The following is a 26,808-nucleotide window of genomic DNA, read 5'->3' on the forward strand; positions in this document are numbered from 1 at the left end:
CCGGAACCGGAACCGGTGGGCATGTCTAAATTCCCATATGCAAAATAAATTTTTTAAAAAAATCTTTCTTGCAAATCTTATGGTACATAGCATAATTATTTCGAAATTTTAAGAAGCGTGCTTAACTACTGCTCCCTACTTCAGCCAATAGGAATTCCATTTCTTGACGGCACGAGTTTTAATAAATGTTAGAAAAGTAGTTGAAAAAAAATTAGTGGAATATGAGTCTCACTAATATATGCTATTAGTTTTAAATGAAATATGAGTGAAATGAGTTAATGGAATGTGAGATCCTATTATCATTTATGGTAAAAATGAACCTGAATTCATATTCACGGACGGACTATAATGGAAAAAAGAGACTTCTATTAGCGGACGGAGGAAATTTACCTATTAGATTATTATAATAATAAGAAACAGAAATATGAAAAAAGAAGAGAAAAACAGCTAAGAACACTCCACACGTAGTATGCGAATTATTTTTAAAATACTAGAATGAACATATATTAATTAAATATATAAATTGAAATAGTTAAATTTTAATCATGAAAAATAAAGACTAGAAACTTATAAATTTAATTAATTTTAAGTTCATTTCAGTATTTAACTAAAAGAAAAAATTGCAAAAATATATATATAAAAGAAATGGGAAGAGTGAATTAAAAATAAGATGTGTGTGTGGTGTTTGTAGCATTTTTTCTCTTTCTTTTCACATTCCTGTATATTGCATCCGTCTCAACTAAGTTGAGTCGTATTCCTTTTTGGGACGTTTCAACAAAGTTGAGTCATTTATTTTTTTTGACAGAAAAACAAAACATCAAATCACTATTACTTTATTTCTCCATCTATTTTACTTTTTTTTTCTCTCTCCTACTTTTTTCTCTTTCTACTTTTATTTTACTTTCATTTAATATATTCAACACGACTTCTTAAATTTCGTGCTAAAAGTTTTGTACCAAGTTAGTTGAGATGGATGGAGCACTATTTATGATCAGTATAATCTAATATACTAGTAATAGTTAATTATTGTTTCGTCGAAATTTGAACTAATTATAATATTTACATTAACCTATGCTACCAAAAGATTTGCAAGAGAGAGTTTTTTAATAAATTTATTTTGCATATGGGAATTTGCTCTATTATCGAGGAAATGAAATAAAAGAATTTAAAAAAAAGATGAATGCATATCACCCAATCCTTCCTTCCCTGATTTATTTTATGCCCTACACTTCACCCGCCTTCGTCTATTCTGTGCAGCAGTCAATCAAAAGGGTTTTCGGCATCTCTCTCTCCCACCTCGATCATCAATGGCTGGCAAGACTCACTTTGATTCTCGCCCTAATTTGATCACCAAAGGTTCACATTCTTCTCCGTAGCCTCTTTTTTTCATTTGTTGCTTCCTGTTTTTTTGTCATTGTTTTCTTCTCCGATTAATGTTTTCTCCGTGATTTGTTTTTTTTTGGTATTTTTTTCCAGTCGTGAATTGATGCCGCTATTGCGTGTTTCAATTATCATCTTTTCGGATTGAAAATGGCAATTTCTTCTCTTTAACTCTTGTTAAACTCATCACTGTGCTTGAAAAAACTTTTCTTTCGATAGCTGTACTTGATAATGTGAGGTTAATTTGAAAATTTTGGCTTGAAGCTATTTCCTTCCCTCCATTGGGAACAAGATTCGTCTTTCTAGTTTTTACTAATGTAGTATTTTGTGGCGGCTGCTTAACGTGCATAATTGATTTGAGTTGCTACCTTATTCCTCACATTTTTAAATTTAGTTCGTTACAGTGTTGCCAAGTAATTTAACTGGCGGTTCTTTCCAACTCTTGTTAAACTCATCAGTGTGCTTGAAAAATCATTTCTTTCGATTGCTGAACTTGATAATGTGGGGTGAATTTGAAAATTTTACAGTCAATAGTTGTTTGGCTTCAGGCTATTTCCTTCCCTCTTATTTGGAACAAGATTTATCTTATCATGTGTTTTACCTTGTACTATATTTTATTCAAATGCAGCAGAAAAATGTTATTCCTTATACTATCTATGTGATTAAGTCAGTCACTCCTAAATTAGTGCCTAATAGAGAAATCGTGTGCCTCTGTTTAGAAGTAGTATATGAGGTTTCAAAAAGTCAAATTGCCATTATCTCCATTTCAGTTTTCCCTATTTTTTTAGTTGTACTGGTTCTGATGTTTATTTTTGAATCTTATCATGAAGTGTCATTACTCAGAAATGCCATTTGTTGTTCAATACTACTACTATTCTTTCTCATGTCACTTAAATTTTACAAATGACTATCGAAGATGTGTCTTATGCTTTAGTATATATTTCACTCGGCAAATGCTTGCGAGTTTTTGGTCTTTAACACTATTGACCATCAAACGGTAGATTGTCGTTACATTAATTAATCTCAACCACTTTTAATCTAAATTTTGAATGCTGACGTTTTTGCAAAGTTACAATTATCGACACATCTGGAAGTGGTCTTCATTCCTTTTTTTTGAAAGTTAGTGCCTTTGAGTTCTTGAACCATCTCATCCTCGCATCACTCGAACCCTAATACAAGATGTGTTATTTGAGAATGAAAATGATGGCTGTTTATAAACAACAATTGGGTGAAAAAGTTTAAATTTGAAAGAAAATATTGATTTCCTTTGTTGAAAATTCGTCTTAAACCGGAAGCAACGACCCGGTTTCCACCGAATCGATGGTCCCGGTTTAACCATCGATATTAGTTTGATTTTTCCGCCTCCCTCTCCATCGCTGTGCTGCCACATGCTGAACACGCCGCCGCTGTGAACACCCTGCCAGCTTGACGTCACCTCCCTCTCTCTCTGGCTCTTCTCTTCTTATAACTTAGCTTTTCAATTTAAAATCACCATTTTTCGTTTCAATTTCTTCAAAATTGGCCTTTTTAGTTTGACATTGTTGAATCTTAGTAACTCTGTGTTTCAATTTTCGCTCTTTTCTCATGCTACATTGAATCTAAATTCTGGATTCAGTTTTACTTTGACATGTACCGTTCGATCTAACAAATTACTATTAATTAAACAATATATAGAGAGCAATCAAATAGTATTACTCAACAGATTTTAAGTCTGGGATTCTTTCTCTCCGAATATATTTTCAGAATCGATGAATTGGGTTCAACGCAAGATTTATCTTTATAACGTCACCTTCGGTCTCTACATGCTCGATTGGTGGGAGCGCTATCTTTTCAGTATCCTTTACTCTTTCTAATTCAAATCCTTTTTTGCCATTTTTTATTTGATTTGATTTGTTCTGAATAGATAGATGAAGATTTGAGTTTCTATTTGATGGGTGTATATCTTAATTTGTTGTTCATTTGATCTTCGTGGACCTTAAATATTGGAAAGATACACTTGTTCTTGTGCTGATGTGGTTTATCTTCTACAACACTTCGAGATACGTGACTGATTTCTGCAAAAGGTGAGCTTTTAAATCTTGTTTATCCATGGTTTAGATCATATTATCTTTTCGGGTTTTTTAGGTGCTTGTTATGTTTTGTAGCTTTTGGTTAGTATGATTTATGTTTTTTGAATTAAACATTTCGTTCCATGAATGAAGCTAGCAAATTTGTTTATTTTGAACTTAGTAGTTTTCTAGTTCTTCCATGATTTGTCAGCATGTTTGCTAATCATCGATCACAAGGTCATTATGTGAACTACACAATTATTAGGAAAGGAAGAATGATTTACCGATGCTACTCTTTGCAGTGGTTACAAGTATTGATGTATAATTTGATTGTGCTACTAATATAGTACTTGAGAAAGTAGGTAGATAGGCTTTTCTCTTTTCTCTGTTCATTTGTATTGAGCATGTTAAAATCAAGGAGAAACACATAAAAAAGAACCAACTATATGAATTTGGTTCTTGATAATTAGAAATTTGACTAGACTTTTGAATTCTCATTTCCTTAAAAGTAGCGATTAGAACCAAATACAGAGATGTTCTATGAAATGGTTAGCCCTTCTTTTCCTGTCCAGCATCAATATTGTTGGTTTCTAAATTTGGTGGAAGTCTTGCCTTTTAGTCAGTGATATTGCATCTTCATATGGCGTTTGGTTAAATGCATTTGCAAGATTCATGGCTCTTTATTTCACTGTTTCAAGTGTAAGTGTGTGTTTGACTGAAGATATGATTATTATAGCGGGATGAGGCTTAGTTTGTTGTTTTACAATTATGCATGTATCCTTCTAAATCATCGGGTGTGTAGCGCAAAAAGTGATATTTTCTATGCTGTAGGTTTGTTCCACTATATTCTTTTTTTTTCCGGTTTACTCTTTAGAATATAGGCTTGAAGGTTAAGCCCTATTTGAAGCGGACTGTTTTTATAAAGCCTTAATGAAGAAAATAAAAGAAAAATCAACTCTAAAATAAGGAGAAAAACCTACACAGTCTGACAGTCTGCCCCCTCCCGCTCCTCTCTCTCTCTCTCTCTCTCTCTCTCTCTCTCTCTCTCTCTCGTCCACCCTGCCCTCTCCCTCTCCGGTGACGCATCTTATAAATTGTAAAAGTTGTGTTTTGTTGTGTTTTAGTATTATACTTTCTGTTTTTATATTTTCTATATTACTCCCTCCGTCCCATTGAAGATGACCCACTTTTCTTTTTGGAGTGTCCCAACCAAGATGACCCATTACTAAAATTAAAAACATCTTTTATCTCTACTTTGTTCCTTCACTCTTACATTACTCTCTCCACTTAATTCACAAAATAAAGCTGCATAAAATCTTGTGCCGCCCAGGAAGGGCATCTTCCTTGGGACGGAGGGAATACTCGGTATGATTTTCATGTGTTTTTTTATTTATAGCTCAGGCCTACACCTCGGACTGCCTTGAGGCTTATGCCTTTCAGGGCCAATGGAATACCCCTCAAGTAAAATGCCATTTAAAACCTTGTATAACTGATTGGTTTCTATTTAGGCTCTACAAATTCCCCTTGCATTACCGACATGTTTTTCAATGGGAAGCTCAATGTTTTCATGCTAACTGCATTTCTTATTCTAATAGTTGTTTTCTTGTTGATTATTTAAATCTTTAGAACATATAGAGTGACTGCATCTTCAGATAATGGCTTCAACTGGATATGTCGTAATTTGACTAGTAAATATTTAGGCACTGCAAAGTCCCCTTGAATGACCAACATGCTTTATTATATGGGAAACTCAGTAATGTATGTCATATTTTTCCATTCTAACTGCATGTTTTTATTTTGATAGTTTTGTTTATTTTTTTCTCACCCTTCCATTTTATGTCCTTTCTTTTTTTGTTTAGGCACCTGCATTGATGTATAGCTTCTGTCATCGGATACTAATGTGCATTACCATGTGGATTAACGTCTGAGTCGTGTTTTAGCAGCAGACAACTGAAAATGTGCTCAAGCAATTCAAATGTATGTACTTTCTCATTTCCAGACTTCAAAAGATCAACTCAGTCTTATGTCCTCTTGATCCCACTCAAGAAATTATGCATTTGTAACGATATAAAAGGTCAGATTCACTGATTCTGCTTGGCCATTTAAGTTACAGTCTTTGTCTTTGAATGAACTTTAAAGCTAAAAGTTTTTTCAGTCACTGAATCTGATTTTTAATTAGTTCAGATTGTATCAACGATTATTTCATGCTTCATTATCGAAAACAATTCTTAGGTTGTTACTACTGCAGCACAGAAGTTGTTAAATGATTATAAATGCATTATACTTGTGCCTGAATAATTTTGTTTTATGATAGATTTGAAGTATTCCGTTAACATTGTTTTTGTAGTGATTTTGCATCATCAATGATAAAATCTCGTTTTCAGTTGCGGTGATCCCTTTAGTTCCTTTAATACAGCTTCAGACTAATAATTTTGATTTTAGTTTCTGCCATTAATGAAGTTTAGTGGATGAAGGATGGCTAAGCAAATTAGTTTTTGAGTTTTATTTATTTCCTAGTTAGTAAAATTAGTAGATGGAAAAATACTAATTTTTTTTCCTTGTACAAATTAGGGTTTCATTTTTTGCTTATTTTCTTTTTAGTTATTTTCCTTTTAGTTTTATTATTCCATAAGTTTAGGATTTTCATTTATCTATGTAAAGCCATCATTGTTGAAATAAAAAGTACATTGAGTTATTATACTCTAGAGTTGTCAATTAGTTGAGTTCTTTATTTACCAGTTCAGTCATTTTCTATACGTTTCTGTATCATTCATACTCATTGCTAATGCAATTTCTTGCATAGTTAATTCTCTCTTTCTTTGAAGAAAACAAAATAGTACTAGTAGTTATATCCATTGCCTCTCTTTCTCTTGTAAGGTTAATGATCATTTGCATAGCTATTACTATTAGCATATGTGAAGCGGTTGATTTTTATAACATCTTGGAGATGGGGGAATTTCAAATGAAATTCACAAGAAGTTGAGAGAACTAAGTTGGGTTCTGGAATTTCAACTTTTCATTATCATTTTTTAAGCATCACTTTTTCATTTTGCTTGAATTCATCTCAAGAAATGTCGGAATATGAACCTAGTAGTATACTTCTGCTACATCATTAACTTTGGTTTCACTAGTCTCTTTAGATCACATAAGGTATTAGTGAGAGGTTCAAGACGTGTAGTATAAATGAGTCACGTGTATATTTTAGATACAAGAACCCTCAATGCAAGTCTTCAGTTTAGTTGCTCATCTACATTTATGATGAATTCCTTTTTTCTTTTGAGTGTTTAAATTCACCGTTGGTTGTTGATATTGCACTGGTAGGTAGATATTCCATCCGTTCTACGGTAGTTGAGGCGTTTCTTTTTGGCACGGAGACTAAGAATTGATTCCTTATGAAAGCTTAAGCATAAGATTAGTCTAGATCTTGAGTTTAGACCCGAGGAGGAAGAAGAGAAGATAACATCACTGAACTCGAATAAGTAGTCCAGAAAGAAAAAAAAATACATTAATAATAATTGATTGTCAAATACTAGATGATTAACTTGAAATTGAATGTATCCGAGTTAGGTAAGCAAAAAAAAGTAGAAGTTGAAATAATTTCGTCGGATGTTTGGGGTTGGGGTGTGAGAGTGTCCATAATAGGGAGGCTGCGACGGACTATAGCTGGAAGGGAGGGAGCCGCGGCAGAGGGCGTGGAAGTGGCGGGGTGGACGGGACCGCGGCTGTCTATTGCGGACCGCCGAGAGCCGCGGCACCAGCAGCAGATTTATTATTATTATTATTATTATTATTATTATTATTATTATTATTATTATTATTATTATTATTATTATTATTATTATTATTATTATTATTATTATTATTATTATTATTATTATTATTATTATTATTATTATTATTATTATTATTTTATTTTCTTAATTTATTTCTATAAATACAACCTATTTATTTCTTAATTTTTTTTCGATAATGATATTCTTATTTATTTTAGTTAACTTGTTAGTGACTAACAAGAAGCTATTGTTAGTGGGTTTTTATTGCATTTGTGGAAAGTTTTGTTTCATTAATTTGGTTAATCTATAATTATTTCAAAGTGGGCGTCGCCTATGACATTTTCTTCAATAATTTAAGTTCCTCAATTTGACGGTAGTACATTAGTTAATCTCAACCCCCCTTTTAATCTAAATATTTTACATCACTTTAATAGAAAGGGATGTCAAAACAATTTGTTGTCACGAATTTAGCAATCCACAAAGGTTGCATCATAATTTCCATGTTAATACGAAGAAGGCCGAAATTGCTTACACTGAACCAAGTCAGAAAACCCAAAACCCATATTTCAAATGTACCATCCTTCACCAATCACCATTATCTACCATACTAACATACCAATGACAAGAAACATCAAGTTCTTAGACACCAGTAGATCCAAACCCCACCAGAGCCGCGAGCCGTGGAATCAAGATCATCAACCTCTGCCACTTCCGGGGTCACAATCTGCTCGATGATCAACTGTGCGATTCTATCTCCAGCCGTCACTTCAAAGTCAACATCGGAATGATTGAAAAGGATCACCCCAATCGGCCCCCGGTAGTCAGCATCCACCACTCCCGCCCCCACATCGATTGAGTGCTTCCACGCCAGCCCAGACCTCGGTGCTGCAGTTAAGAAAATCTTCTTACATTTGTGCATTTTTTCATTGAAGAAACACAAAAACATGTTCAAGTATGCAGAAAAATTACCAATTCGAGCATACGTTCCTTCGGGAACAGCGATGCTGAGATCCGTTGGCACCAGAGCTTTTCCTCTAGCTGGAACCTTCGTCTCCACGGCACTATTGAACTCATGGACAATATAACATTCTGGAAACATGGGAAGGAAAAACAGGAAACTGGTTCGTGGGGAAAAGGAACTATATGAATATATACAAACCTAGAGAGATCGTAGCCGGCTGAAAGAGGGGAACCCCTAGAAGGCAAAATGGCTTTCTCCGAGAGCCTTTTCACTCGAAGAAACGGCGCAACTTCCTGGATCATTCTAGAAGCTATTTTCTCACCCTGCAAAAAGATTGAAGCTTTAGTAAATACTACTACTGCTATAAATTCTCCAACCCTTTAGCAAGACTTAGAGAAGCATAGGGATGTGAACTGTGAAATTAAGAAAAGGTATAAATTAGTTATGGCTTGAGTGTTGCAAAACCGGTTGATTTCAATGTGGTAGAATTTAGGCTTAGCAAGTCACTATTTTTTCCTAAGGATATGATATTAAAAATAGAACTAAAAGCAGAAAAAACACTCAGGATGAAGCAATATCACATACTATATTAGAATAAGCTTTCCTTAGCCAAAGTAAGTATGAATCAGACAAGAAAAAATGTCTCACTCTACAAATTGAGATATGAAAGGAATTGCCTATTCCTTTAGATCTCTAATCCAACAAAGTAGTGGCGTCATTTATGGTTGAAGATAGAAGAGAACCTTTTGAGAAGCAATACCAAGAAAGGTGCCCAACTCTTCAAAACTGTACAACAGACTCTCAAAGTCAACCACATTATACAACCAGAGTTATTAACTTATTATAGATGAATTATGAACTACCATCAATCAGATGCATGTTATTTATCTCCATGGCCATTCATATGGTTACAAACCAGAGTTATGCTTTATCTACATGGCCATATGGTTACAAACCAGCAACACCATTACTCGTTGTTTGACAAGCTACAAGCCCAAAAACTAAAAGCACTGAGAGAACATACTTCATTTCTAAGACATAATAGCATACTCTATTACCTTGGACAAATCTTATCAATCATCTGGAGTAGACTCAAAAAAAATGCGGATCAATGAGAAGGTATTTTCTATTGTTTGGTAGCCTAGATAAGACCAAGATACATGAGTTATACCGGTTATTTGGTAGTTTGGTAGATAAAATAAGTCCATTGTTAGGTCATCGAAGCCCATCCCGACCCACTGAGACCCGGGGCGAATTAGTTAGATCTTTGAATGATAAAGTCTATGCCAAACATCCAAAAAGAATTAACTAAACTACTGGCTCTACAAACTAACCTAATAACACGTCTCAGTTAAGTCTCAGTTAAAATACACAAGATCCTGATATACAGTTACTACCTCTGTCCTACAATAAGTGTCACATTTTGCCATTTCAGTTCGTCTTATAATAAGAGTCACATTTCACTTTTACCATAAATGATAAGTAGACCTCATATTCCAGTAACCAATTATACTCAATTTTTTTATTATAAAACTTATACTGTATATAAGTGTGACCCATAATCCACCAACTTATTCATCTCACTTTTCTTTACATTTCTTAAAACTCGTGCCCACACTAAATGTGACACTTAATGTCGGATGGAGGTAGTATTTAATTTCCCTTTGTCAAATAAACAACATACAATTCATCAAGAGACGGCGCTCAATTATTATAATCAAAGCCAATCCAATCCAATCCAATCCAATCCAATCCAATCAAACACTCACGCACAAAGGAAGGGAAATTAGAGAAAACCATGAAAACTGACAAGTAATGAATGAATGATTGATTGATTCAAAGAATTGGTACCGTTACCATATCAAGTTGCAAAGGAAGACGAACTTGATCCCCTGCTCCTGAATTAAGGTTTATCGTTTCAAGAGAAATGAGAGAGAGAGAGGGGTTTACTTAATCAAATTAAGTTCGCAAAATGCAGAGAACAAAAGGTTCTAAGAGTTCAGATACAACGAAACTCCAGGGGTTATACAGAAGTTTATATGATTTTGGAGGGTCTTAGTGTAAATTTGATGGGGACTAGATTACAAATTCAGAAACTCATTTATGTGACAGTTGATTTCATAAATTAATTCGAGAGAAATGGAGAAGATGAATCAAGCATTTGAGAGGATGAAAATGCTGGTGGGCATGGAAGTTGACGATGAAGAGCAGCTGCAGCAGCAGACTACATGGATGATTTCAATCGCAACTGCACTTTGTCCACCAAACAGGTGACACTTTGTTATTATTTTTTCCGGAAATTGCAATTGCAAATCATAGTGTGGTTTGTTTTGGACTGGAATTGAATAATCATAGTTGATGAGCTTCTTCTACTTCCTTTTGCAGAGACTGTACGGTTTTGCAATTTGCTTATCTGCTGGTATAACTTGCACGCTCTTGGTGAGTTTCCAAATAATTTTGATTATCTGAATTGAAGATGATGTAATTGTCGTTTTATGCATATGATTTAGGCATGGTTTTATGTCAATTTTATGTCCCAACAGAAAATTAACAAGTTTGTGTAAGAATATTTATATTCTTAGGTGACCTATGTATATATTGGTTTAAAATTAAAGTTTAAGTTCATAATATTAAAAGCTAAAAAGGGATTCTAATATTAAAGACGATACCGTGATGGATCGGTTTCGATTATAGAATAAGAATCGGGTGTATTGATAACCCTCCTCTCCTACCTCTAATTATAATGTTATAATATATAATATATAATATATATATATATTATATACTAATAGAATAAGTATATGTATGTATAAATGAATTGATTATATATGTGTTGCCGTAATATACTAAACTAATACTATTAAATTATGGCAGTTAGTATATAAAGTAATATTTGTAAGTGTGATATGCATGTATGTGACATACGGATTGAGATTCATGAATTAGTTTCTTTAGAAACTGATTAACTGCTTTACAAATCAACGTGTCTATTGCTTAATAAAGCAGTAGTATTTAAAATGAAAAGTCACGTCTGAGTGTCTCTCCACGAAGGGTCACGTATTAGTCTATATAAAGGGATGGCCTATGCATGGATTAAACACACCAACAAATGCTTACAGATATAGTCGGCATTTATACACACATATATTTATACATATATATATATAGAGTAGTGATCTAGGGCAAGATCCCCTTAAACCTATAACTAGAGAACAAATCACAGCCACAAGATCAACAAAATCAAGGGCTAGGGTTAATTTTTGAATTTTAAGGATAAATTAGTTCCATCAATCACAAATTTACTCCATAATAACAAGGCAGGGGTATTATGGTCATTGCATATCCAATTGAATTTACGCAACATCAGGTTAGGTCTGCAAAATTCAACGATTGCCAAGCTGATTTGATTGATTTTCGAATTTAAATGGCTCCACTGAATCGGAGCGCAGCAACAATTTGAAATCCCTAATTTGAGGTAACGCCATGAAACTTTCGCGTGTAGACTGGAATTCGGTAGGTCGTAGGAGCAATTGGAAAGACAAAAGGGTAAGTAAACAGAGGAGAGGATGGAGCAGCAGTCATTGGTTAGCTCCGAATACTGGTGATGAACATGATAGGACTGAGGTTGGGGAAGGCGTTGAGGGTCGTGTTGATGGTGGATTTGAAGCAGTAGAAACTGGAGAAAGAGGTTGTGTGGAAGGGAGTTTGCGAAGTAGAGATGAAGATGATTGATGATAGTAATGTGAATGATTCCAAGGCATAAGATAAAAATCTGGTACTGAATTCGAGATAGCAGAAAGTGTTGATGATGAAATAAAAATAGTTAAACTTTCTTGTATGATTGGTTTATACAGTGATAATATTAGTATTAATTAGGTCAGAGATTACTTTTCTATTACAAGAGAAATTATTATGTTCATTTTGATAATTATCCATGCTTTGTGGCTTACAAGAGTGAAGTGAACTAATGCTAAGAGTGATGTGATTTGTAAATAAGAGTGAAGTGAACTAATGCTAAGAGTGATGTGCTTTGTGAACAAGAGTGAAGTGAACTAATGCTAAGAGTGATGTGATTTGTGAACAAGAGTGAAGTGAACTAATGCTAAGAGTGATGTGGTCTGTGAACAACAGTGAAGTGAACTAATGCTAAGAGTGATGTGGTTTGTGAACAACAGTGAAGTGAACTAATGCGAAGAGTGATGTGATTTGTGAACAACAGTGTAGTGAACTAATGCTAAGAGTGATTTTATTTTCTCATATCCATGAAGCTGCTGCAGCCGAAATAAGGTCAAAGATTCGTAAACAATAGAACTAATGCTGAGAGTGATGTGATTCGTAAAATCATGCTAAGAGTGATGTGTTTTGTAAACAAGAGTGAAGTGAAATCATAATAAGAGTGATGTGTTTTGTAAACAAGAGTGGAGTAAAATCATGCTAAGAGTGACGTGTTTTGTAAACAAGAGTGAAGTAAAATCATAATAAGAGTGACATGTTTTGTAAACAAGATTGAAGTAAAATCATGCTAAGAGTGATGTGTTTTGTAAACAAGAGTGAAGTAAAATCATAATAAGAGTGATGTGTTTTGTAAACAAGAGTGAAGTAAAATAATGCTAACAGTGATGTGTTTTGTAAACAAGAGTGAAGTAAAGTCATGCTAAGAGTGATGTATTTTGCAAACAAGAGTGAAGTAAAATCATGCAAAGAGTATCAGTGTAAACAAGAGTGAAGTAAAATCATGTTAAGAGTGATGTGTTTTGTAAACAAGAGTGAAGTAAAATCATGCTAAGAGTGATGTGTTTTGCAAACAAGAGTGAAGTAAAATCATAGTAAGAGTGAAGTAAAGAAACGAAAACATTGTAAAATTTTTAATAAACAGTAACTGTGATTAGCAGATAAAATCGTATTATCAAGATATAAACAACGAATTGAGGTCCTTGTGGAGTTGGCAAACAAAATTTAGATGTATGAAAATGATTATGAAATGAGATAATCGTAGCTAAAATTATTCAATCTAATTCAAATTATATTCATATATGATCGTACTTTTTTTAAATTTTGAATGACAAATTATGAACCTTTCCTTTCTTATATCAGTGAAATCGAAGCTAATATAGTGGACTACGTACAAATCATTCAATGATATAATTGGCATCATAATTTGATTCATTTATATCTTTTTATTCACATTTTTCTCTCATTTTCTTCATCCCTTTGCATCCTTTTATTATATCTTTTATTTTTCGCCATCAACAATTGCGGACGGCCGCTGCATAAGCGGCATCAGCTCTCTCCATTGGTTCGCTGCCTTAACAACATATATCTCCGCCAGAACTGATCAGGGAACGCCGGCAGGTTGAGGTCGAAATCCCGGTGACTAACAGTGGACCCCACCCCTTCCGACGAACTGGAGGCGGCGGTGGTGCCATCGTAGTAGTGGCAGCGCTTGTGCCCTCCCAATGCCTGCCCCGTGGGGAAGCGCTTGTGGAAGATGGCGCACTTGTGGACTCTCCCTCCGGCGCCGGAGGAGGGTGCCGCCGGAGAGGAGGTGCAAGCTGCTCTGCCACCTCTTTCGTGAGAGAAGGAGAGAGTGCGGGTTTGTGTGTGAGTGTGAATAGTGTGTATGTGAAAATATGAGAATAAGGTTGATTCCTAAAATACCCCTATGCAGTTTTTATTAACTAAAAATGCTTACTTATTTTGGTAATTGGATTAAGATAATGAGTGGCTGAGATTTGTTCTCTAGTTATACACTTAAAATTAGTTATATCTTGATCACTAACCTATATATATATATATATATATATATATATATATATATATATATATATATATATATATATACAAAAGTGCTCTTGATTCCTTATCCATTAAAGGGATCAAATAGAAGGCTTGAGGTCAAGAAGAGGATAAACATCAATAGCAGTTTAAGGGGAAACATCAAATAGTGGATCCAACCCTACATCAAATTAATAAGCATGGATGGAGGTTGGTGATCTATCTCCACTTCATAGTATAAATGTTATGGTTGAATTAATTCAAATCTAGAATTAGATTTCATTATCGAAATCGGTAAAGTATCGAAAGATGGCTAGCAGTTGGTATCAGAGCCAATCTAGATTGGGTTAATTCACCATTTATGTGTTTTCAAAATTGAAATTTAAATGGTCTTAATTTTCGATTTTGGTTAAATTTTCTTCCGCTTATGTGTTGGGTATTGTTTTATGAAATGATAAAACAATATAATGTTTTCTACCCATTAAAGATTTCAATATTTAAATAATATATAACTTGTTAATCACCAAAGTGGTCTTGTTATATTGCATTTAATTATTGAGCATGATGAATGTTAGTTAATTGATCATGATTAAAGAGATGCTATAAATGACATTAAAGTTTGATTGATCAATTATATTATTATTTATATACTTGGAGATCACCCAAAGGTGGATCATTGTATACATTTAATAATACGAAAGGGATTAATCATGTCTACTATGTGTCTTATGTAGTATGTATACCCAAAGGCAACATGCTTATTTGATATATGTATGATTTGATTAATTATTAAAGAAATTTTTTTTAGCATCGTTGAAAGTATGTGTATTTTAAGTATTGCCCAAAGGTTACTTGAATGCATGTTATTTAAAGTATTACAGTTATCTGAACCGGTGTTTAAAGTTCAAAGCACTAATTGTAAGCATGTATAAATGTTGCAGCTTCATCTAATATATATGCATCTGCAAACTCTGTCGTAAAGTTCAATGGGCAGAACTATGGTGAATGGTCAGAACAGATCCGGTTTTCACTGGGTGTTATGTCACTTGACCATGCCATACTTACGGAAGATGAGCCTGCAGCCATTACGGAAGAAAGCTCCGAAACGGACAAGTCTCGATATGAGACTTGGGAGCACTCTAACAGGCTAAGTCTCAATCTTATGAGGATGGCGATGGCAGAAAGTTTTAAGCCATCTATGCCTAAGACAGAGAGTGCAAGGGAATTCATAGAAAAGATAAAAGAGTGTTCACAATCAGAATTGGCCGACAAGTCAATTGTAGGGAGCCTAATGAGTGAGCTCACTACAAGAAAGTTTGACTGGTCCCAACCTATTCACGATCATGTAACACACATGTCAAACTTGGCAGCAAGGCTCTCTACCTTGGGAATGGAGGTTCACGAACAGTTCTTGGTTCAATTCATCATAAACTCTCTTCCTAATGAATTTGGCCAGTTCCAGGTGAATTATAACACCATACAAGATAAATTGGACCTTAAAGAGCTTAAGGCCATGTTAGTACAAGAGGAAGGGAGACTAAAGAAGATGGGTGGCCAAGTTGTGAATCTAATGGGTCATGGAGGAGCGAGCACCAGTAAGGGAAAGACAAGTAAAAAGGACAAACGTAAAGATTCTTCTTTACCTAAAGGCCTCGAAAAGAAGATTAAGAAGGAAATGAAGTGTTTCTTCTGTAGAGAAACGGGACACTTCAAGAAGGATTGTCCGAAAAGAAAGGCATGGTTTGATAAGAAAGGTAAACATAACAGTTTCGTTTGCTTTGAATCGAATCTTATTGAAGTGCCTAATAATACTTGGTGGTTAGATTCTGGTGCTACTACTCATGTGTCTCATATTGAACAGGGATTCAGTACGATCCAACCTATAAAAGGAAGTGAACAATACTTGTTCATGGGAAACAGGATGAAGGCACAAATTAAAGGCGTCGGGACCTACAGACTGATCTTAGACACATGATGTTATATAGATCTTAAGGAATGTCTCTATGTACCAGATTGTGCTAGAAATCTTGTATCTGTTAGTCGGTTGGATAGATTAGGTTTTAAAATCAAGTTTGTAAATAGTGTGTTCACATTGTACAGAAATGATTACTTCTATGGAAGTGGTACTTTGTTTGATTCACTCTATAGTTTCAATCTTGATGTAAAGTTTTCTGAATCCTTGTTTAATATTGAAAGTAGAGGCATAAAACGTAGTATGTCAAGTGAATGTTCGGCTTACTTGTGGCATCAAAGACTAGGTCACATATCCAAAGGAAGGATAATGAGGTTGGTAAAGAATGAAATTCTTCCTCAATTGGATTTTAGTGATCTAGATATGTGTATAGATTGCATAAAGGGGAAGCAAACTAAACACATAGTAAAGAAATCAGCCACAAGGAGTTCTCAACTTCTTGAGTTAATTCATACTGATATATGTGGTCCTTTTGATGCACCTTCGCGGGATGGTAGAAATTATTTTATCACCTTTATTGATGATTTCTCACGGTATGGTTATATATATCTATTGCGTGAAAAGGCTGAATCGGTGAATGTTTTAAAGATATTCATAGATGAAGTGGAAAGGCAATTGGATAGAAAAGTTAAGGTTGTGTGATCAGATAGAGGTGGTGAATTCTACAGAAAATTTAATGAGTCTGGACAATGTCCGGGCCCATTTGCAAAGTACCTCGAAAGTAAGGGCATTTGTGCGGGGTATACAATGCCCGGCACTCCGCAACAGAATGGTGTAGCGGAAAGGCGGAATCGTACTCTTTTGGATATGGTTAGATGCATGTTAAGTGGATGTAATTTGCCTCTTTCGTTATGGATTTATGCATTAAAGACTGCAACGTATATGCTTAATCGGATTCCTAGTAAGGCAGTTCCAAATAGAGATGCCCACCGGTTCCGGTTCCGGCGGTTAACCGCCGAACCGGAACCGGCGGTTTCGGTTCCGAACCGGAACCGTGGCAATTTTCCCGAACCAGAACCGTCGCAATTCGGGTCGCGGTCCGGTTCAGGTTCAAGATATTCCGAACCGAAACCGTTACCGAACCGGCGGTTCGGGACGGTTCGGAACCGGCGGTTCGGGACGGTTCGGAACCGGCGGAACTGGTGGTTCGGGCGCGTATATCAAGGCATCGGGGATGGGGCCGATGGCGGCAGCTTTTCAGCTGCAAAACCGGCCGGTTTCGGCGGTTTTTTGGCGGTTAACCGTGAAAACCGGCGGTTCCGGCGGTTTTCCGCCAAAACCGCCGGTTTTCCAAAAATTCAATTTTTTTTTCAAATTCGAATTCTTCCATAAGAGTTTCTCTCTTCAATCTCCCAATTCTCTCTCTTTGTCTCCAATTTCTCATTTGTGCTATCGTGCTTCCATTTAATTACGCAAGTGCTACTCTTATTACGCATTGCTATACACTTATACTTGTTCCCGTAGTTCTATAAGTTGTCTTTCTTTCTCAATTGCTAAAACAAAAAAAATATATATTATTCCATATTTCTACATTTCTACATAGCAATATGTCATCATCCCGAGAACTACGTGGGCTTTGATGTATATGTATTGTAAATTGTAATGTATCGTTGTCCGTTACAACTCAAACTCAATAAAATTGATATCATTTTCTCCTTATTCGTCGTATTTCTATATGAATTATACATTGTCTTGTACTTTTGTTCCAAATTGTTGTATAAATCCAAATTTCAAATTAAAAAAAAAAAAATCGAACCGCGAAACTGCCGGTTCCGAACCGGAACCGCCTAAACCGCCGGAAAAACCGGCGGTTCCGAACCGGAATCGGAACCGCCGGTTTTCGAACTGGAACCGGAACCGGAACCGTGAAATAGCCTCACGGTCCAGTTCCGGTTCCGCCTTCGACCAAACCGGAACCGGCGGTTCCGAACCGGAACCGTCCGGTTCCGAACCGTGGGCAACACTAGTTCCAAAGACCCATTTTGAACTGTGGACGGGAAGGAAACCGAGTTTACGACATATACGTATTTGGGGTTGCCATGCAGAAGTAAAGTTGTATAATCCACATGAAAAGAAGCTGGATTTAAAGACGGTCAGTGGATTCTTCATTGGCTATCCAGATAAGTCAAAGGGATATACATTCTATTGTCCTAACCATAGTACGAGAATAGTTGAGACGGGAAATGCAAGGTTCATTGAAAACAATGAAACTAGTGGGAGTGGTGAACCTCGTAAAGTGGACTTTAATGAAGTTCAAGACAAAGTTGTTCATCCACCTATTGTTGCACCTAAAGTTGTTGTTCATATTAAACATCATGAAGTGCATAACCCACTTGTTGAGATTGAAGATGAACCAGTCATAATTCAAGAACAGAATAATGAACCAATAGAATCTTTAAGGCGATCAGTAAGGGAACGTCGATCGGCCATATCGGATGACTATGTGGTATATTCTGTTGAAAGTGAATGTGACTTGAGCATTGATGAAGACCGAATCTCATTCCAACAAGCCATGGAAAGTAACAATTCTGAAAATTGGTTAAATGCAGCAAGGGAAGAGATGAAATCTATGGGCGATAACAATGTTTGGGACTTAGTAGAATTGCCTACAGGTTTTAAAGCCATTGGTTGTAAATGGATCTTTAAAACAAAACGTGATTCGAAAGGTGACATTGAAAGGTACAAGGCTCGCCTTGTTGCCAAAGGTTTCACTCAAAAGGATGGCATTGACTACAAAGAAACTTTCTCTCCAGTTTCAAAGAAGGATTCTTTAAGAATTGTGTTGGCTTTGGTGGCTCATTATGATTTAGAGCTTCACCAAATGGACGTAAAGACGGCCTTCCTAAATGGAGTACTTGAAGATGAGGTATACATGAAACAGCCCGAAGGATTTATGATAGAAGGAAAAGAAGGTTTAGTATGTAAGTTGAGAAAATCAATATATGGACTCAAACAAGCTTCTAGACAATGGTATATAAAGTTCAATGATATCATTGTGTCATATGGTTTTGCAAAAATCATCGTTGATCGATGTATCTATATTAAAATCAGTGGGAGCAAGTTTATTATATTAGTCCTATATGTTGATGACATTTTGCTAGCCGCAAATGACATGAGTCTATTACATGATGTAAAGAAATATCTCTCTTTGAACTTCGAAATGAAGGATATGGGTGAGGCATCTTATGTGATCGGAATAGAGATATTCCGGGATAGATCACAAGGATTGTTAAGTTTGTCTCAGAAAGGTTATATCAATACAGTATTAGAGAGATATAGAATGGAAAAATGCTCCGCAGGAATTGCTCCAATTCAGAAGGGAAACAAGTTTAGTAAAATGCAATGTCCGAAAAATGAATTGGAGCGTAAGGAAATGGAAAGAATTCCATATGCATCAGTGGTTGGGAGTTTGAACTATGTTCAAACATGTACGCGACCGGATATCACCTTTGAGGTTGGTATGTTGGGTCGATATCAAAGTAATCCCGTAATGGATCACTGGAAGGCTGCAAAGAAAGTCCTCAGGTACTTGCAAGGCACCAAAGAGCACATGCTTATGTATAGAAGATCCGATCATCTAGAGGTCATTGGATATTCAGATTCAGACTATGCCGGGTGCGTTGATAGTAGGAAATCAACGTTTGGCTATTTGTTCCTTTTAGCCGAAGGAGCAGTATCATGGAAAAGTGGAAAACAGTCTGTCATTGCTACTTCCACTATGGAGGCCGAATTTGTGGCATGCTTTGAGGCCACTGTTCACGGATTGTGGTTGCGGAACTTTATTTCAGGGCTTAGAATTGTCGACTCTATAGCTAGGCCGCTGAAAATTTATTGTGATAATTCCGCAGCTGTCTTCTTTTCAAAGAACGATAAGTACTCGAAAGGGGCTAAGCACATGGAGTTAAAATACGGAAAAATTCTTTTTTTGGTAAAGATCTTTAATGGAATTCCATTTAATGAAGATGATTAGTTGAATTCCGCCTCAGGGAGTGACGCACAAGGGTTATGCGTCGTTAACAGAGAGACGCATAACCATTATGCGTCGCTAGCGAAAGACGCATAACCATTATGCGTCGTTAGTTAGTGACGCATAATGGTTATGCGTCGTCAGCTAACAACGCATAAGCATTATGCGTCACTAACTAACGACGCATAATGGTTATGCGTCTTTCGCTAGCGACGCATAATGGTTATGCGTCGTCCGTCGCGTTTTAAAACGGGCAGAAGGTAGAAAGAGACAGAAACGAAGGACGAAGAAGCAGCAGCCAAAACCGAGCGACGAATCCAAAGCAATTTCCGACGAATCCGAGTAATTTTCGGTGAATTTCCACCCTCTTTCGACCATATTCCGGTAATTGTTCTTCAATTTGGCTAAATACATCCTTTAATGCTTAATTTGGGCAGATATTCTGTAATTTAGTAAAAGTAAGGTTTATGATGAAATTGATGGATTTTTGGTATATTTGTGTTGTTTTGTTGCATATAATTAGGGATTATGATGAAAGTAGGGGTTATGATGAAAAGTATGGAATTTTTGGTCGAATTTCGGTAATTTGTGTATTTCATATGGATATAATTTAGCAAAATTAGGGTTTATGATGAAATTGATGGATTTTTTGGTCGATTTTCTGTAATTTGGGTATTTCGTATGCATATAATTGAATGGGTAGAAGCAAATGATTAAGTTTTTGTAATTGCGCCCCTTTTGTTAGGTGATTTTCCGTAAATTGGGTATTTCATATGCATATATTGCGCCCCTAAGTTGCAATTTAGTTAGATTGTTGAGTTGTTATGAAAAAATTGAATCTTGGGTGAATGTTTTGAAGTAGATGGCATCTGCAAGTTCCGAACAACAGTTATGCTATGGACCTGAGGATCCATCATTACTATTTCATCAGAACGAACACATTTCAGCCTCCTTGTTGGCGAATGGCACAACAAATATGTTAAGAAGTCGTAGGACGGAGAGTAAGGTTTGGGCATTGCCAATACATGAAAATGTGATGTATTGGCTTGATGTATGGGGGTTCAGAGGCGTGGTTGAATGTGGAAGACCGATGAGGATGGACAATGAGCTAATAACTGCCTTGATCGAGCGCTGGAGGCCTGAGACACACTGTTTCCACCTTCCAGTTGGTGAGGTTACTGTAACCTTACAGGATGTGCAAAGCCTGTGGGGTTTGAGAGCAGACGGTCGTGTTTTCACTGGCCGTGACGCCAAATTGTTGTGGCCACCCCCCACCTAAGTCCATCATCGTAGCACAGTGACCAACACTCTTTTGTAATCCTATTCAGCATTCGAACCGCACCACTGTTGACATCATGTAGTGCTCGACGTCTTCTTGCAAATTTACGCTCCTGAGAACTGACCCCCAACTTCCATATAATGGCCTTCACATTGGGGCCCTTGTGCTTCTTCAACACATTTGCCCTCACATGAAGCAAACAAAATTTGTGGTGTATCTGCGGGGCCCTTGTCATGATTTCAGACTCCATTGCATTCAAGAGTCCTTTATGCCTATCTGATATAATGCACACCTCCCTCTCGTATTTCACGACATGAGTTCTGACATGATCCAAAAACCACGACCAACTGTCATTGGTTTCTTCATCCACCACAGCATATGCAATAGGCAAGCATGTCTTGTTAGCATCAAAACCACAAGCAACAAGCAACTTACCTTTAAATCTTCCTCGGAGGTGAGTCCCGTCCACTGTTAACACCGGTGCGGCCTTCTGGAACGCATGTATTGCAGGCCCAAATGCTCAGAAAACATAGTTGAACACCATTGTACGCCTCTGACTCAACAGATCGTTATGCTTCCACTCAACAATTGTGCCCATATTCTGTGACTGGAGTTCAAACATGTAGCTTGGCAACTGCCTAAATGATTCCTCCTATCCACCGTATACAAACTCTATAGCCTTTCTCTTTGCATACCACGCCTTCTTATAACTGATTAACACACCAAATCTGTCTTGAATATCAGCTATTATTGAGAAGACCTTGAAATCGGCACATTGTCGCACATGATGTCGAATCAACAGAGCTATCATTGGGGATGAAAAGTTAGCATGATCTCTATTAGCACGATGGCCTATACAAGTATGTCGAGCCTTCCACTTCCTAACTTTCCACATATCGTCATGCGACCTTTGTGTAACTGAAACCTCCCACTTACATTCCCTCACCTTTTCAGCGTCAGTGGTGCTGATGATGCCTGCCCCTGTTACTGTCGTTCCTGCTGGAAATTTGCATACTGCATGCCACCTTCTTAATTTGCTCTCGACAACCTTAAACTGTTTTTCATTCCACAAACTCCACATAGTTATAGCAGTCTTCACGTGTAGCTTGGAATCAAATTTTGTTCCCAACACAATCCGATGCGGCTCATTCTCATTCCAATACAAAAGGCTGTGTTCATTACCACCCACATCATCCGATACTCCAGAAGGACGACTTGGTAATTCATGAAAGAATCTAAACCCACTAGGATTGTATTCCGGAAGTGGTTGTTCACCTTGCATAACAGGTTTACATGGTACTATCTCATCATCAGAACTACCACCGACATCATCAGCACCATCACCATCACTGAGATCGGGGTCTGGCTCTGTCTCAGATAGTGGCCGTGGCTCATCAAGATCATCTGCAACATCTACCTCATCATTCAATCCAACACCAACATCAGCAACACCTACAACATCTACAACATCTCTCTGCTCATTCATACTACGATCAAAACTCATTTGGTCCACCCTCGCAGATGATCCAATACCATAATCAACAACTGGTGGGATTTCTACACTCCTTACCGGTGCATACTCAACAAATAATTCAATACACCCACTTGAATTTTGAGCATTGTTGAACATAAACATTACACTTTCATCATTGCAAATCACAGAACATGTATAACTCATACCGGAAGCAAAGACTATACATTGTCTCCATAATAATTCAATTGTGTGTTGGTTCATATCTATTCTCATCGCATCACAGATCATTGCTACCAATTCAGAATAGGAAACACCTGAATTTAATATGATGGAGCTCCTCGGATGAGGTGGTTCATAACCAATACCCATATGTGATAGTTGAACTACTCTACCACCCTAATACAAACTCACAAATACTTGCATGATTTCTGCATCAAAAACATTTAAAACAACGACAATTATGGACATTTTTCCTACAAGCCCTAATTTGTATAAATTGGGTAAAACTAACAAATGAAAGCAAAATAAACATGAATAATGATGAATGCAGCTAAATTGATGAACAAATTACCGGATCTTATGGAGAAATCGCCGGAAATCGCCTAAAATCACCTGAAATCTCCGAGAAATGAAGTGAAAGTGTGTTCTGTGCGCTGCGTCAGCCCACAGGGGGTTAAAAGCCGACTTAACGACGCATAAGGGTTATGCGTAATTAAGGTAAGACGCATAACCTTTATGCGTCGTTAAACGACGCATAACCCTTGTGCGTCACTAAAGAACGACGCATAAGGGTTGTGCGTTTATTAATAACGACGCACAACGATTATGCGTCACTCCCTCATTCAGAATAAATCTATTCTCCTTCATTAAATTGGAATTCCATTATTTGCCTAGAACAAAAGAAGAAAGAACTCGTTAAAATACTTATCTGTGAAAGAAGAAGTACAGAAACAAAGAGTGTTCTTTGAGCATATTAGGACGGATATGATGGTAGCGGATCCGTTAACTAAAGGACTACCACCCAAAATATTTATTGGTCATGTAGAGCGTATGGGTATTATAGATAAAGCCTTGCTATTTTAGTTGTATTATGCTTGTAAAGTGTAAGACACTTTGAATTCAATAAAAGTTATGTTTCTGTTTATTGAATATGTTATCATTATAGTTTGTATACAATTATGGTTTTTGGATAACATATGATAAATTGAGAATAAATGTTCATCTCAATGAAAGGACAATGTGAAGTTGGAATTGGTATGTGATGCATGGAAGGGATCATGTCGCTTAATGATGTGTGACAGCCATGATTCGACTAATTCTAATTTTATCATGGTATTTAAAGTATATATTGAACTTGATATAAAAGTGCGCATTATGGTTATTAAATCATCAAGACAATACAAAGGTCAAGTGGGAGAATGTAAGAATATTTATATTCTTATGTGACCTATGTATCTATTGGTTTAAAATTAAAGTTCAAGTTCATAATATTAAAAGCTAAAAAGGGATTCTAATATTAAAGACGATACCGTGATGGATCGGTTTCGATTATAGAATTAGAATCGGGTGTATTGATAACCCTCCTCTCCTACCTCTAATTATAATGTTATAATATATATATATATATATATATATATATATATATATATATATGGAGATGATCAAAGTATAACTAATCTTAAGTGTATAACTAGAGAACAAATCTCAACCACTCATTATCTTAATCTAATGACTAAATTAAATATTCATATGGGGGTATTTTGGAAAATACATTGTTCCATATTTTGAATTAGATATCATCTATTCTTGTATTTTGGGTTGCACATTATTGGAATCAGCGACGGAGGTTGGAGGAAGATCATCTCTTCGCCGCCGTCAAGGCCTCCGTGCTCGGAATCTCTCCGTAACTCTCTCTCTCTCACACACACGCACTCTAAAATTTCTTAAAATTCTAACAATTACAGGCGGATGATTAACTGCAATTTGAATTATCTCTCTGTAATTTCTCAAAATTGAATCAGTTACTGGAGGATTATCACAGGCAATTTGTTATTGTATTGGATGATATTGGATGTTGAAAAGTGTGCTCGTGACATGAAAGCAAACATCGAAGGTTCTGATGCTCAGATGCCGTTGGATGTAATGCGTAGGAAGAAGGAAACATGTGGTGGATTCACTTTTGAATTTGAAATAGACGGAGACGAAGAGGCAGGCCCAGGTACGGCGCTTGCTCATGTGGCGGAGCAGCAGTGCCGTGAAATTGGAGAGCTCCGGCAGCGGGGGAGCTCCGGCGGAGGAGTCCGCCATGGATTGATTGTTGAATTGGGGGAATATTTGTTGGATTGAATTGGAATTGAGGTTTGCTTTTGGGGAGGGTTTTGTTTGTAGCTTGGAATTGTGCCTTTTTCTTTTTTGTGTTTCTCTTTTTGGTTTGTGTTTTTGATGCATTAATATGTAATTGTTTGGTATTCTGATACGAATTCAATCACTTCTAAATTCTAATCAATGTACATAGATTGGTTGTATACATGCGGGAATCAGTTCCACCAATTCATAGTAGTACCATTTTAAATAAAACACGTCACTATTAGAATGATTTTACTTCACTCTTGTTTACAAAACACATCACTCTTCGTATGATTTTACTTCACTCTTGTTCACAAAACACATCACTCTTATTCTGATTTTACTTCACTCTTGTTCACAAAACACATCACTCTTATTCTGAGTTTACTTCACTCTTGTTCACAAAACACATCACTCTTACTCTGATTTTACTTCACTCTTGTTCACAAAACACATCACTCTTACTGTGATTTTACTTCACTCTTGTTCACAAAACACATCACTCTTACTGTGATTTTACTTCACTCTTGTTCACAAAACACATCACTCTTATTCTGATTTTACTTCACTCTTGTTTACAAAACACATCCCTCTTAGTATGATTTTACTTCACTCTTGTTCACAAAACACATCACTCTTATTCTGATTTTACTTCACTCTTGTTCACAAAACACATCACTCTTATTCTGATTTTACTTCACTATTGTTCACAAAACACATCACTCTTACTATGATTTTACTTCACTCCTGTTCACAAAACACATCACTCTTAACATGATTTTACTTCACTCTTATTTACAAAACACATCCTATGATTTTACTTCACTCTTGTTTACAAAGCACATCACTCTTAATATGATTTTAATTCACTCTTATTTACAAAACACATCCTATGATTTTACTTCACTCTTGTTTACAAAACACATCACTCTTATTATGATTTTACTTCACTGTTGTTTACAAAACACATCACTCTTATTATGATTTTACTTCACTCTTGTTTACAAAACACATCACTCTTAGCATGATTTTACTTCACTCTTGTTTACAAAACACATCACTCTTAGCATGATTTTACTTCACTGTTATTTATAAAACACATCACCTAGTTCATATAATTAGATTTTCATATGTATCGAATTCATATATTTTTTAGGCATTGAGAAGTATAACATATTATTCTCTCATTCCATTAAGAATAATACAATTATGTTATAACCATTATTTTACTTCACTCTTGTTTACAAAACACATCACTCTTAGCATGATTTTACTTCACTCTTGTTTACAAAAAACATCACTCTTAGTATGATTTTACTTCACTCTTGTTTACAAAAAACATCACTCTTAGCATGATTTTACTTCACTCTAGTTTACAAAACACATCACTCTTAGCATGATTTTACTTCACTCTTGTTTACAAAACACATCACTATTAGTATGATTTTACTTCACTCTTGTTTACAAAAAAACATCACTTTTAGCATGATTTTACTTCACTCTTGTTTAAAAAACACATCACTCTTAGCATGATTTTACTTCACTCTGGTTTACAAAACACATCACTCTTAGCATGATTTTACTTCACTCTTGTTTACAAAACACGTCACTATTAGTATGATTTTACTTCACTCTTGTTTACAAAAAAACATCACTCTTAGCATGATTTTACTTCACTCTTGTTTACAAAACACATCACTCTTAGCATGATTTTACTTCACTCTTGTTTAAAAAACACATCACTCTTAGCATGATTTTACTTCACTCTTGTTTAAAAAACACATCACTCTTAGCATGATTTTACTTCACTCTTGTTTACAAAACACATCACTC

The 26,808-nt window shown here is 35.9% G+C and overlaps 2 protein-coding genes and 1 pseudogene across 2 annotated transcripts; 2 read left to right on the top strand and 1 right to left on the bottom strand.

Annotated features, from left to right (window-relative positions):
• Nucleotides 1-1,189: 1,189 nt before the first annotated feature.
• On the top strand, nucleotides 1,190-5,667 carry LOC121767693. The gene is made up of 4 exons (XM_042164019.1): nucleotides 1,190-1,356; nucleotides 3,124-3,213; nucleotides 3,371-3,443; nucleotides 5,288-5,667. Exons 1-4 carry the CDS (start codon nucleotides 1,308-1,310, stop codon nucleotides 5,298-5,300), a joined length of 225 nt encoding a protein of 74 aa, XP_042019953.1. The 5' UTR covers nucleotides 1,190-1,307; the 3' UTR covers nucleotides 5,301-5,667.
• A 2,016-nt stretch (nucleotides 5,668-7,683) lies between these two features.
• Nucleotides 7,684-8,963, bottom strand: LOC121767403 (deoxyuridine 5'-triphosphate nucleotidohydrolase-like). Its single transcript, XM_042163669.1, has 4 exons — nucleotides 8,906-8,963; nucleotides 8,361-8,485; nucleotides 8,171-8,262; nucleotides 7,684-8,086 (listed from the first exon to the last, which is right to left on the bottom strand). The coding sequence occupies exons 2-4, from the start codon at nucleotides 8,462-8,464 to the stop codon at nucleotides 7,833-7,835; spliced, it is 450 nt and encodes a 149-aa protein (XP_042019603.1). The 5' UTR covers nucleotides 8,465-8,485; nucleotides 8,906-8,963; the 3' UTR covers nucleotides 7,684-7,832.
• A 1,084-nt stretch (nucleotides 8,964-10,047) lies between these two features.
• The window catches only part of LOC121766800, a 50,083-nt pseudogene continuing 33,322 nt past the window's right edge, over nucleotides 10,048-26,808 (top strand).

Source organism: Salvia splendens, chromosome 15, assembly GCF_004379255.2.
Source record: "Salvia splendens isolate huo1 chromosome 15, SspV2, whole genome shotgun sequence".
In the NCBI taxonomy this organism is placed as follows: Eukaryota; Viridiplantae; Streptophyta; class Magnoliopsida; order Lamiales; family Lamiaceae; genus Salvia; species Salvia splendens.